Genomic DNA, 13315 nt, shown 5'->3' on the forward strand with positions numbered 1-13315 from the left:
CATATTTAGATTCTTCAATCTCTCCTCATAAGTCATTTGATGAAGACCTTCCACCTTTTTGGTCACCCTTCTCTGGACCGCCTCCATCTTGTCTCTGTCTCTTCGGAGATACGGTCTCCAGAACTGAACACAATACTCCAGGTGAGGTCTCACCAAGGACCTGTACAAGGGGATAATCACTTCCCTTTTCTTACTCGATATTCCTCTCTCTTTGCAGCCCAGCATTCTTCTGGCTTTAGCTATCGCCTTGTCACATTGTTTCGCCGACTTCAGATCATTAGACACCATCACCCCAAGGTCTCTCTCCTGCTCCGTGAACATCAGCCTTTCTCCCCCCATCGAATACAGTTCATTCGGATTTCCACTCCCCATATGCATGACTTTGCACTTCTTGGCATTGAATGTCAGCTGCCATGTCTTCGACCACTCTTCCATCTTCCTTAAATCCCGTCTCATTCTCTCCACTCCTTCCGGCGTGTCCACTCTGTTGCAGATCTTAGTGTCATCCGCAAAAAGACATACCTTACCTTCTATCCCTTCCGCAATGTCGCTCACAAAGATATTGAAAAGGACCGGTCCCAACACCGATCCCTGCGGTACACCGCTTAAAAACGCTCTCTCTTCAGAGAGAGTTCCATTTACCATCACACATTGTCTTCTGTCCGTCAACCAGTTTGCAATCCAGGCCACCACCTCGGCACTCACTCCTAAGCTTCTCATTTTATTCACCAGTCTCCTGTGCGGGACAGTGTCAAAAGCTTTGCTGAAATCCAAGTAGATGACATCGAGTGCTCTTCCTCGATCCAATTCCTTGGTTACCCAGTCAAAAAAGTCAATCAGATTTGTCTGACAGGATCTTCCAATGGTGAATCCATGCTGCCTCTGGTCCAGCAATAATTGTGCAATAGGCACAAGTATTGGGGAGGAATTTGGTAGATGGCATCCTGAACCCTAACAGGCAGGTGGAAGGGTGTTGGTACATCAAGTTGTAAAAAGGTTTCGCAAGACAGACTGGCCGAAGATGGAATCTTGTCTTCCGGCCTTGTCTAAGCAATAATGGGCTGTAAAGGTATGGAGCGAACTCCAGGTAGCAGCCCTGCAAATGTCAGGTAGCGGCACCAAGCATAGGTGTGCTACTGAAGTCACCATGGCCCTCACAGAGTGTGCCTTAACACGGTCTTGAAGTGGAATGCCTGCTTGCTGATAGCAAAAGGATATGCACTGGTTCTATTGCTCTGGACTGGAGGAGGAGGGATAGCTCGTGTTCCAGGAATGGTGAGTGGTTGGATGTTCTCCATGCCGGTAGAGGTGGGGAATCCGGTGGAATGGAGAGAAAGTTCAGGTGATAACCTTGAGAGTTAATGGTGAGGACCCACTGGTCCGAGGTGATTGAGTGCCACCTGTTGTTGAAATGGCACAATCGACTTCCCACCAGTATCTGAGGCAGTGGAAACTGGCTGCTGCTCTCTGTGCAGGAGTCAAAAACCGGAAGCAGGGCCCGGCTGAGGAGCTGCTTGTGGCTTTTGTTTACAAGATTGACGAGATTGGGCCTTTTGAAAAGGTCTCGTGGAACGAGTCCTAGACTGTGGTGGATAGGACTTTTTTGGACGGAAGAATGACTTTTTAGTATCCTTCCTGAAAGACTGTTTGGAGGAATACTTAGAGGGCTTCAGAGAGAGCTGGCGAAGGGTCTCATGATGGTCCTTGAGTTCCGCCACCGTCCATTGAATCTGTTACCCAAACAGATTGTCTTCTATGCAGGGCAGATCAGATAATCTGTCCTGTACCTCAGGGTGCAAGTCCAAAGACTTAAGCCAGGCCCATCTCTTGCCGAGATAGCAGTTACAGATACCCTGGAAGCGGTGTCAAAGATGTCATAGGATCTTATTTCATGCTTCCCTGCTTCAAAACCCTTGTGTACAAGGGTTAGAAGTTGTTCTTGGAATTGCTGAGGCAGAGACTCTGAAAAGTCTTGTATCTGCTTGAATAAGACCCTGTTTACTGGGTCATATATAGCTGGTAGGAAGCGAGGTGAGAGATAAGCATCAATCCCTGGAAGACACGGCGGCCAAAGGTGTCCAAGAATTTCTGTTCCTTACCTGGGGGAAAGGAAGAGTGGGGTTTTGATCTTTTTGCCCTTTTTTGGGCAGATTCTACCACCTCAGATTGGTGATCCAGCTGGGGTTTATGGAAACCTGGGGCTGACTGGACCAAATAAGAGGTATCCGCCTTTGTGTTGACTGGAGCAACAGAACCAGGGTGTTCCCAATTCTTTTTGAGGAGATCTAAAAGAACCTGGTGAATAGGGATGGAGGTTATTTCCTTGGGAGCATCCAGGAATTGTAACAGCTCCATCATTTGATGCCTGTCATCTTGTTCAGTCTGCAATTAGAAGGGAACCAATTCAGACATTTCCTTCACAAAATTTATGAAGGATAGGTCCTCTGGAGGAGAACGCTTCCTGCTTTCAGTAGGAGAAGGTGGCGATGGCAAGTCATCGGTGTCTTGTGAAGAATCATCGGTCCAGGTGTCATAGCGATCAGGACCTGGCAATCTAGGAGCCTGATGAGGATGGGACGATGTTATTCCCGAAGGTTCAGAAGGCATCGAGGGAAGTGTTGGAGGCACCAATGAAGGTATCGAGGGCACCGGTGCAGTCATCGAGGGCATCGATGGATGGATCAGTGGCGCTGATGGGCGCATCAGCATCGATGGTTGCAGCATCAGCAGGACTCCCAATGGAGGAATGCGGAACGGTGTTTCCCCTCCCGATGACAGGGTAAGCGGGGAAGGCACCGGAGCCATCGGTGACCCAGGATCCATCGGTGGAAAAGCGGCTATAAGCGCTTCCTTCCTCGACAGCAGCGGTGCCAGAGCTGCTGGGATCGGGTCGGTGGTCGGTTCCATAATCGGCACCGGTGTCGGAGGAACTTGGAGTCTGTGCATTGCCTTATCGATGGCCTCCTGAACCATCCAGTCCAGTTCTTCACGGAGACCTGGAGCAAGCAGCCCCGGCTCCGGAAGGGAAGAAGGAGGCAGAGGCAGAGGCATAGCCGGAGGGACCACCATTAGAGGCGGAGTCGCGGCTCCCGATACCCGTCCGGGTGAGTGTTGCCTCGGTGACCCGGTCGCAGAAAGGGGCGGTGCCTTTTCTGGATGGGGTTTTTTCGATGGCGGCTCGGACAATAGCAAGGTCGAAGATTTTCCTTCCTCTATGGTCCGAGACTTCCGGTGTCGATGCCGATGTTTGTCTCTACAATCCCCTTGGTCCTGAGGGGGAGCAGAGGTAGTTGAAGGCTGAGAAGTCATCGACGCCGGACGGTCACCGGCCGGTGGCTGATACTGGTGCGAAGTGGACGGTGCCGGTTCAGACGATGTTGATGCAATAGACGGCATCGGGGTCTGAGAACGGAAGAGAAGTTCCATTTTCTCCATTCTGGCTTTGCGACCTTTTGGTGTCATTAAGGCACATTTGGTGCAAGTCAGGACATCATGTACTCGCACCATGTCCATCATAGACCTTATGCGGGTTTGTGATGGACATGGTGTGAGTACAGTCCAGGCACCGACGGAACCCCGACGCCATGGCCTTTGAAACATTTAGCTGCGGTACGGTCGACGGCCAGTAGGCCGCGAGGGCCAAACTCGACGGGAATCAACTGAAAATGGGTAAAACCTTACCGGAGTACCACAGGGTCAAAAATTCAATGGAGGGACCCCTGTGAGGTATGAACGTTTTAGTAATTCCGTGAGGAATGTTCCTGTCAGGAATCTCTGTGGAGCTCTTTACGCGTGGTTATTGCTGTGTGGAAAAAAGAAGACTGAAGAGGGACCCCTGCTGGCTGCAGGTTTAGTGCCATGCTGGCCATGCCCAGTAGGTGCCAGTCAAAGTTCTAGAAACTTTGACAAAAGTGTTCTGTGATTGGGCTCCATCCTGTGATGTCACCCATATGTGAGGACTACCATCCTGCTTGTCCTGTGAGAAAATACAGGTTCGTATTTTTGCATATCAATTGCTCTTTGGTTATGACATTTGTACCTGTACATCTTATAAAATTTCATTGAGACATCAAAGCCAAATTGATGACCCCTTTCCCATCCTCTCCTCCCCTACTCACCTTGTAGTATTTGACGGCAAGCTCTGGTCTCTGAGCTCGGAGCAGGAAAGCCTCTGACTTCTGAAACTCCTTCTGATCAAAGGCAAAGCGGGCCTGACCAACCAGAACATCAGCAACACTGTCAGGATCATGGGCCTCTGAAACACGTTGGGCTGCATCCCAATCCTGGTTATGAACATACCTGTCACAATCCAAAGAGATAAAGAAATAGAAATGGATGGGGCAAGAGAAAGGAAAAAAGGCAAGGGACAAGCAGGCAGAAATCGAGGGGCTGAAGGTTCATCAGTCAACATGGCCAAGATGAATATGGTCTGGGTGTGAATTATTATACCCGGCTTTCCTCATCATAGACACCCGAAATAATCTTGATATGGTTACTGTTTACATGCAAATTAGTCTCTATGGGCCTGATATTCAAAAGCTTTCACACATAAAGCTCAGTTTTATGCACATAACTGGGCTTTAAGAAAATTGCCCTGCACATTGTGGGCTAGATTTTAAAAGCCCTGCGCGCGTCGGTGCGCCTATTTTGCATAGACCGCCAGCGCGCGCAAAGCCCCGGGACGCGCATAAGTCCCGGGGCTTCGTAAAAGGGGCAGGAGGGGGCGTGTCCGGGGGTCGGTCCGGGGCGGGTCCGGGGGCGTGGCGATGGTTCGGGGGCAGGCCGGGAGGGCAGTCCCGAGTCCCCTGGCACTGCGGCCTGTGCCGGGGGATGCGAGGTGGCGTGCAAGTTACGCCTGCTTCAAGCAGGCGTAACTTGCCCAACAAAAGTAGGGGGGGGGGATTTAGGTAGGGCCGGGGGGGTAGGTTAGGTAGGGGAAGGGAGGGGAAGGTGGAGGGACGCATAAGGAAAGTTCCCTCCGAGGCCGCTCCGATTTCGGAGCGGCCTCGTAGGGAACGGAGGCAGGCTGCACGCGTATCTTATAAAATCCGGCGTACTTTTGTTCGCGCCGGTTGCGCGTACTTTTTAAAGATCTACCTCTGTGTGCATAAAGTATGCACAGAAGCACTTTTGAACATATTTTTGTGCATACCAGAAAGAGACATTCCTGGGGCGGAGTTAGGGATGGGGAAACCATTTATGTGCATACTTTCAGTTTTGGAATGTATGTATGTAAATGTACTTGTACACATTTTACATCTGCTGGATTCCAAATACACCTGCTAATTTTCAAAACGACCTTATGCATGTAAATCCACTTTGAAAATCTGGGTTGAAATCTGCAAATACTTTCTATATGCGGACTTCAGCCCTATTCTGGCTGTAATAAAATTACCTTCAGAATGGAAAGGGAGAAAATAAATCTACTGATGGAGGAATAAGGGGAAAGACTAATTTGGCTTTATAAAGAATTTTAATAGTAACAAAATAGCAAAAAGAGGCACTCAAAGTTGGTAACCGAGAGGTCATTATTCAAATGATAACCAGCTAGGGAAATTAACTGCTTAACATAGCTGGCTAACTTAGCTGTGAATTCAACGGTGCAGCCATGCCACTTAATACACCCAAATAACTTTTAGTTAGCTGGATAAATTTAACTGGCTAACTTTAGATCTACTTAATAGCCTAATAAGTGACAGCTAAGTGGCAGCTGCTGAATATGACCAGATGTTCAGAAGCCACCACTTAGCCGTATAAGTCATAACTTATCTGGCTAAATGGTGCTGAATATGAGACACCAAAGACCAACAAAATTGTGTAAAAGAGTAGCACTAGAAAACAAACTGCTTACCAGAAACAGGTTTCTTCTGTGGACAGCAAAACAAACAGCCCCACAAGATGGTGATGTCATTCAATGGCATCAAGTCAGATCTTTTTTCTCTAACAGCTCAGAAAGTTTAACTGTACCTTCTGAGCATGAATAGAAATTCCCATGCTGCTGCTGCTGCACACTTCTCCCTCAGTCTTTTTCCAAGCTATGGCTATTTGTTTTGCTGTCCACAAAGAACATTTATTATAGGTAAGCAACTTCACTTTCTCTCTGGACAAGAACAACAATATATAGCCACACAAGATGGGACTCTCCAGCTGAGGGTTACTTTTGAATGGTATTTGTCAGTTTCTGCAACCCATTATTTGCATTGTGGGAACTGGGATAATTTCCTTAAAAATGTTCCTGAGTACTGACTATCCAAATATATTGTCGTGCAATTCTCTTTCCAAACAATAATGCTGAATAAAAGTATGTATTGCTAACGATGTAGCTGCTTTACAGTTATCTTGAATGGATACTGAGTTAAGGTGTGCCACTGAAGTGGCAGCTGCTTGCACCTAATGTGCTTTTATTGATTGTGGAATCTTCTATCCTATGTTTGTATAACAATGAGATATGTATTGAATCAATCATTAGGACAATGTTTGATTTTTCAATGACTTGCTGTTTTTTTTACTTACATCATCCCAAGTAAAGAGTTGGATTGATTTTCTGTGTTAGTACTGTCCATATAAAATAAGAGGGCCCTTCTGCAGGCAGTGTATGTAATGCTTGTCCTGCTGTTGTAAAAAATATTGGTAAAATTATAGTTTGGTCTGCAATAGTACTTTTGGCAGACGTTTTAGAGTCCTGAGGATTACTCTATTTTTGAATATTTGTGTGTAGGGAGAGTAGGTTATTAGAGCCTGTAACCAAATATCTATTAATAAATACCGTATTTTTCGCTCCATAAGACGCACTTTTTTTCCCCCAAAGGTGGGGGGAAAATGTATGTGCGTCTTATGGAGCGAATATAAAAAAAAAACCAAACAAAAATCTAACAAACACCCCCCCCCCCCGACTCCCCCAAGACCTGCCGACTTAATTTCCTACAACCCCCCCCCCCAAGACCTGACAAATTAATTTCCTGCAACCCCCCCAAGACCTGCCAAACGTCCCTGGTGGTCCAGCGGGGGTCTGGGAATGATCTCCTGGGCGTGGGCCGTCGGCTGCCAGTAAACAAAATGGCGCCGACGGCCCTATGCCCTCACTATGTCACTGAGACCGATCGCTGCTATTGGTCGGTCTCAGTGACATAGTGAGGGCATAGGGCCGTCGGCGCCATTTTGTTTACTGGCAGCCGACGGCCCTATGCCCTCACTATGTCACTGAGACCGATCGCTGCTATTGGTCGGTCTCAGTGACATAGTGAGGGCATAGGGCCGTCGGCTGCCAGTAAACAAAATGGCGCCGACGGCCCTATGCCCTTACTATGTCACTGAGACCGACCAATAGCAGCGGTCGGTCTCAGTGACATTGTGAGGGCATAGGGCCGTCGGCGCCATTTTGTTTACTGGCAGCCGACGGCTCACGCCCAGGAGATCGTTCCCGGACCGCTCCTGGACCCCCGCTGGACCACCAGGGACGTTTGGCAGGTCTTGGGGGGGTCAGGAGGGTGGGGGGTTGCAGGAAATTAATTCGGCAGGTCTTGGGGGGTTGCAGGAAATTAATTCGGCAGGTCTTGGGGGGGTCAGGGGGGTGGAGGTTGTTAATTTAAAGGGTTGGAATGGGGGGGGGGGTTTTGGGGGTTCCCACAGAAAGAAAAATTTTCTGATCTGGGGAGTGGACCGAAATGGCCCTCCCCAGACCCGAAAACAAAATGGGGAGAAAAAAAAAAACTATGCACTCCCCTAATTTGCTCCATAAGACGCCCAGACGCAGAGCCGGTTTAGCACAATTTATTTTTTTTTAATTTTCCCCCTCTGAATCCTAAGTGCGTCTTATGGTCAGGTGCGTCTTATGGAGCGAAAAATACGGTAATACATTTTATTGCAATTAAAATAGTATTTTCCATGTAACAGATTTCATTTTTGTTGTAGCCTTAGATTTGTATGGTGTCCACATTAACCGCATTAATAGGAGTATACTACGTCCGCCTGGTCAAGATGGTGAGACTGACAGTGAAATGCTAAGAGAAATTAGGGAAGCTAACCAAATTGGTAGTGTGGTAATAATGGGAGACTTCAATTACCCCTATATTGACTGGGTAAATGTATCATCGGGACACACTAGAGAGATAAAGTTCCTGGATGGAATAAATTATAGCTTTATGGAGCAATTGGTTCAGGAACCGATGAGAGAGGGAGCAATTTTAGATCTAATTCTCAGTGGAGAACAGGATTTGGTGAGAGAGGTAACGGTGGTGGGGGCCGCTTGGCAATAGTGATCATAATATGATCAAATTTGATTTAATGACTGGAAGGGGGACAATAAGCAAATCCATGGCTCTCATGCTAAACTTTCAAAAGGGAAACTTTGATAAAATGAGAAAAATAGTTAGAAAAAAACTGAAAGGAGCAGCTACAAAAGTAAAAAGTGTGCAAGAGGCATGGTCATTGTTAAAAATACCATCCTAGAAGCACAATCCAGATGTATTCCACACATTAAGAAAGGTGGAAAAAAGGCAAAACGATTACCGGCATGGTTAAAAGGGGAGGTGAAAGAAGCTATTTTCGCCAAAAGATCTTCATTCAAAAATTGGAAGAAGGATCCAACAGAAGAAAATAGGATAATGCATAAACGTTGGCAAGTTAAATGTAAGACATTGATAAGACAGGCTAAGAGAGAATTTGAAAAGAAGTTGGCCGTAGAGGCAAAAACTCACAGTAAAAACTTTAAAAAATATATCCGAAGCAGAAAGCCTGTGAGGGAGTCAGTTGGACCATTAGATGATCGAGGGCTTAAAGGGGCACTTAGAGAAGATAAGGCCATTGCGGAAAGATTAAATGATTTCTTTTCTTCGGTGTTTACTGAAGAGGATGTTTGGGAGGTACCCGTACTGGAGAAGGTTTTCATGGGTAATGATTCAGATGGACTGAACCAAATCACGGTGAACCTAGAAGATGTGGTAGACCTGATTGACAAACTTAAGAGTAGTAAATCACCTGCACCGGATGGTATATACCCCAGAGTTCTGAAGGAACTAAAAAATGAAATTTCAGACCTATTAGTAAAAATTTGTAATCTGTCATTAAAATCATCCATTGTACCTGAAGACTGGAGGATAACTAATGTAACCCCCATATTTAAAAAGGGCTCCAGGGGCGATCCGGGAAACTACAGACCAGTTAGCATGACTTCAGTGCCAGGAAAAATAATGGAAAGTATTCTAAACATCAAAATCACAGAACATATAGAAAGACATGGTTTAATGGAACAAAGTCAGCATGGCTTTACCCAAGGCAAGTCTTGCCTCACAAATCTGCTTCACTTTTTTGAAGGAGTTAATAAACATGTGGATAAAGGTGAACCTGTAGATGTAGTGTACTTGGATTTTCAGAAGGCATTTGACAAAGTCCTCATGATAGGCTTCTAGGAAAAATAAAAAGTCATGGGATAGGTGGTGATGTCCTTTCGTGGATTACAAACTGGCTAAAAGACAGGAAACAGAGAGTAGGATTAAATGGACAATTTTCTCAGTGGAAGTGTGTGGGCAGTGGAGTGCCTCAGGGATCTGTATTGGGACCCTTACTTTTCAATATATTTATAAATGATCTGGAAAGAAATACGACAAGTGAGGTAAACAAATTTGCAGATGAAACAAAATTGTTCAGAGTAGTTAAATCACAAGCAGATTGTGATAAATTGCAGGAAGACCTTGTGAGACTGGAAAATTGGGCATCGAAATGGCAGATGAAATTTAATGTGGGCAAGTGCAAGGTGATGCATATAGGGAAAAATAACCCATGCTATAGTTACACAATATTAGGTTCCATATTAGGTGCTACTACCCAAGAAAGAGATCTAGGCGTCATAGTGGATAACACATTGAAATCGTCGGTTCAGTGTGCTGCGGCAGTCAAAAAAGCAAACAGAATGTTGGGAATTATTAGAAAGGGAACGGTGAATAAAACGGAAAATGTCATAATACCTCTGTATCGCTCTATGGTGAGACCGCACCTTGAATACTGTGTATAATTCTGGTCGCCGCATCTCAAAAAAGATATAATTGCGATAGAGAAGGTACAGAGAAGGGCGACCAAAATGATAAAGGGGAATGGAACAGCTCCCCTATGAGGAAAGACTAACGAGGTTAGGACTTTTCAGCTTGGAGAAGAGACTGCTGAGGGGGGATATGATAGAGGTGTTTAAAATCATGAAAGGTCTAGAACTGGGAAATGTGAATCGGTTTTTTACTCTTTTGGATAACAGAAAGACTAGGGGGCACTCCATGAAGTTAGCATGTGGCACGTTTAAAACTAATGGAGAAAGTTCTTTTTCACTCAACGCACAATTAAACTCTGGAATTTGTTGCCAGAAGATGTGGTTAGTGCAGTTAGTATAGCTGTGTTTAAAAAAGGATTTAATAAGTTATTGGAGGAGAAGTCCATTACCTGCTATTAAGTTGACTTAGATAATAACCACCGCTATTACTAGCAACGGTAACATGGAATAGACTTAGTTTTTGGGTACTTGCCAGGTTCTTATGGCCTGGATTGGCCACTGTTGGAAACAGGATGCTGGGCTTGGTCTGACCCAGTATGGCATGTTCTTATGTTATTACCATTGAGGTACTGGAGACTTTATTGGAAGTTTAAGGTGATAAAGGTCTTTTATGAAGTTTGCTACTATTGGATGTTATGAGATTGGTTTTCTGCTATAAGATTGTAATGCATTAACTATTAGAGTAAACTGGATTTAGAACAGATGAAGGAGTTTATCCTTAAAGTTGACACCATCACCTGAATCTCTTCCACTTTGGAGTTAATATGATTTTCTTGTAGCCAACTGGATCTCACTTACCTTCTGTGGAAGTTGTATTTTTTGGATCATCTGGCTTTCAAAATTCCATGCTGTTAATGCTAGCGATTGAAGATAGGGATGAAGGACTTATTCCATCAAATTGAGTTAGCAGGTTTGGCATTGCTGGTAATTTGATGTCGCCAGTAAGGGGCTATTGGAATCATTGTTCCTTTGTCATTTCTTAGTTTTAAAATTGTCTTTGCATTTCATTGTAGTGGAGGAAAAGCATATGTAAGGCCTTTTTTTCTATGGAATTAGAAATTTTTCCTTTGATATTGCATTTTGAGATGGTCTTTTGGAGCGATAGTGAGGTAGATTGTGATTGAATGGAAATGCAGGGGTTTCCTAGATTGTTAAAAGGTATTGACTACAATGTTGTTGAGAGACCATTTGTGTGGTTGTAGTTAATGACTCAACCTGTCTGCAATGATGTTGCTTTTGCTTGGAAAGTAGATTGCTGAGATCTGCATTTTCCTTGTAATTTCCCAGTTCCATATGGCTAAGGTTTCCTTGCAAAGCTGGTATGAGTCTGGTCCTCCTTGCTTGTTTTTATAAAACATACTGTAGCTACTTGATTGTCTGTTTGAATCTGTAGTGTTCTGTTTTTAACCATGGTTCAAATGCTTTAAAACATTGAAAACTGCTTTAGTGCTAGCTGTAGGAGAAATGCCAGTGATCCTAAACAAGGTTGTGCATCATGAACACAGAATGAACAAAAAAATGCAGCCTAAGTAATACAAAAAGAGACTGCAGTCATGTGACGATTTTCGTATCTTCATGTAAGACTGTGATTCATACAGAGAACAGACTATCACGGTTCTCCAATATTGTTTTTCAGCAACTTATAATATGAGGGAACTTTGGACACAAGAACTGTGAAACATGTCCTTCGTTAAAACTCTGTATGCAGACATAAGACCAGGTATGAAGTGAGCATTGTTCTAGCACCTGTTTTGATAATGGGCTCTCTCAACTTCATTAACCAGCAATGGGAATATTCCTCAGCATCGGGACTCAGACGACATCATTTACATTCCACCAATCCTGTGTCTATAGGAGGTGGCAACATCTAATCCAGATCCGCGCTGGAGCTTATGGAACTGAATATTCAATGAGGTTGGACTTGGAGAAAAAGGACTCAATTTCCACATGAAGGACATTATCCAAAAGAACTTTATCTATGGCTTTTCCCCACAGATTCCCTAAAGCTCTGCCAAGAGAGCTTTGCTAAAAGAAAATTAGGTCTTACCTTTGTTAATTTTCGTTCCTGTAGTACCACAGATCAGTCCAGACTCCTGGGTTTTGCCCCCCCTCTAGCAGATGGAGACAGAAGTTTACAAAAAAAACTCTGCCTTATCTAGGCTGGTGCCACCTACAGTCTGGCAGTATTACTTAATGTCAAAGCAGAATGAAGCCCCAATCAAACACCAAATTAACTATATACAGTAACTAACAACAAGAACCGGCTCAACAACCCCCCAAATGGGAACAGAACCTGAGCCATCGATAACAGAATAGAGAGGAAGAAGCTGGGAAGGAAAGAAAAAACCAATCATTCCGGACTCTCCCTTGTCATAGCAGAATAAATGGGTGGGACTCTGGACTGATCCGTGGTACTACAGGAACGAAAATTAACAAAGGTAAGACCTAATTTTCTTTTCCCTGTACGTACCCGGATCAGTCCAGACTCCTGGGATGTACCAGAGCTACCTTAAATGGGATGGGATCCGGAGAGTCCTGCTCTGAGCACCCCTGTACCGAAATTCCCGCTGCCTGGAGCCTGGACATCCAGGCGATAATGTCGGGCGAATGTGTGTAATGATTTCCACGTTGCCGCCCTACAAATCTCTGGGGATATATGGTGACATTCCGCCCAGGACGTAGCCTGGGAACGCGTGGAATGTGCCTTGAGACCCTCTGGTGAAGACCTACCCTGCAACAAATACGCAGAACTGATTGCCTCTTTCAACCAGCGGGCAATAGTAGTCTTGGATGCAGCATGACCCTGACGAGGTCCGCCCCAAAGCACAAACAGATGGTCTGATACCCTGAAGGCATTAGTAACCTCCAGGTAGTGCAACAGTGTCTGACGAACATCCAACCTGCGCAAATCCTTATAGAAAGGATCTGCTCTATCCAAATCGGAAAACGAAGGCAATTCAACCGTCTGATTAAGATGAAACGCAGATACCACCTTAGGTAAAAAGGAGGGAACTGTACAAAGTGATACCCCCGTATCCGAAATTCGCAAAAAGGGCTCCCGACAAGATAGAGCTTGGAGCTCGGAAACCCGCCTTGCCGAGACGATTGCCACCAAGAATACCACCTTCAGTGTCAAATTCTTTAAGGTAGACTTGCGAATAGGCTCAAAGGGAGCGTCGCACAAAGCCTTCAACACCAGATTCAGATTCCAGGAAGGACAAGAGCTATGTAATGGTGGACGTAAATGCTTAGCACCCCGAAGAAAACGAATCACATCTG

The 13315-nt window shown here is 45.2% G+C and overlaps 1 protein-coding gene across 1 annotated transcript in view; it reads right to left on the reverse strand.

Annotated features, from left to right (window-relative positions):
• The window catches only part of IFT172 (intraflagellar transport 172), a 649332-nt gene that overhangs the window by 195391 nt on the left and 440626 nt on the right, over nucleotides 1-13315 (reverse strand). Inside the window, exon 33 of the mRNA XM_029596359.1 lies at nucleotides 4119-4299. Coding sequence (XP_029452219.1) covers nucleotides 4119-4299 — 181 coding nt within the window. The remainder of the gene's footprint in view (nucleotides 1-4118; nucleotides 4300-13315) is intronic.

The sequence above is a fragment of the Rhinatrema bivittatum genome, chromosome 3 (genome assembly GCF_901001135.1).
Source record: "Rhinatrema bivittatum chromosome 3, aRhiBiv1.1, whole genome shotgun sequence".
In the NCBI taxonomy this organism is placed as follows: domain Eukaryota; kingdom Metazoa; phylum Chordata; class Amphibia; order Gymnophiona; family Rhinatrematidae; genus Rhinatrema; species Rhinatrema bivittatum.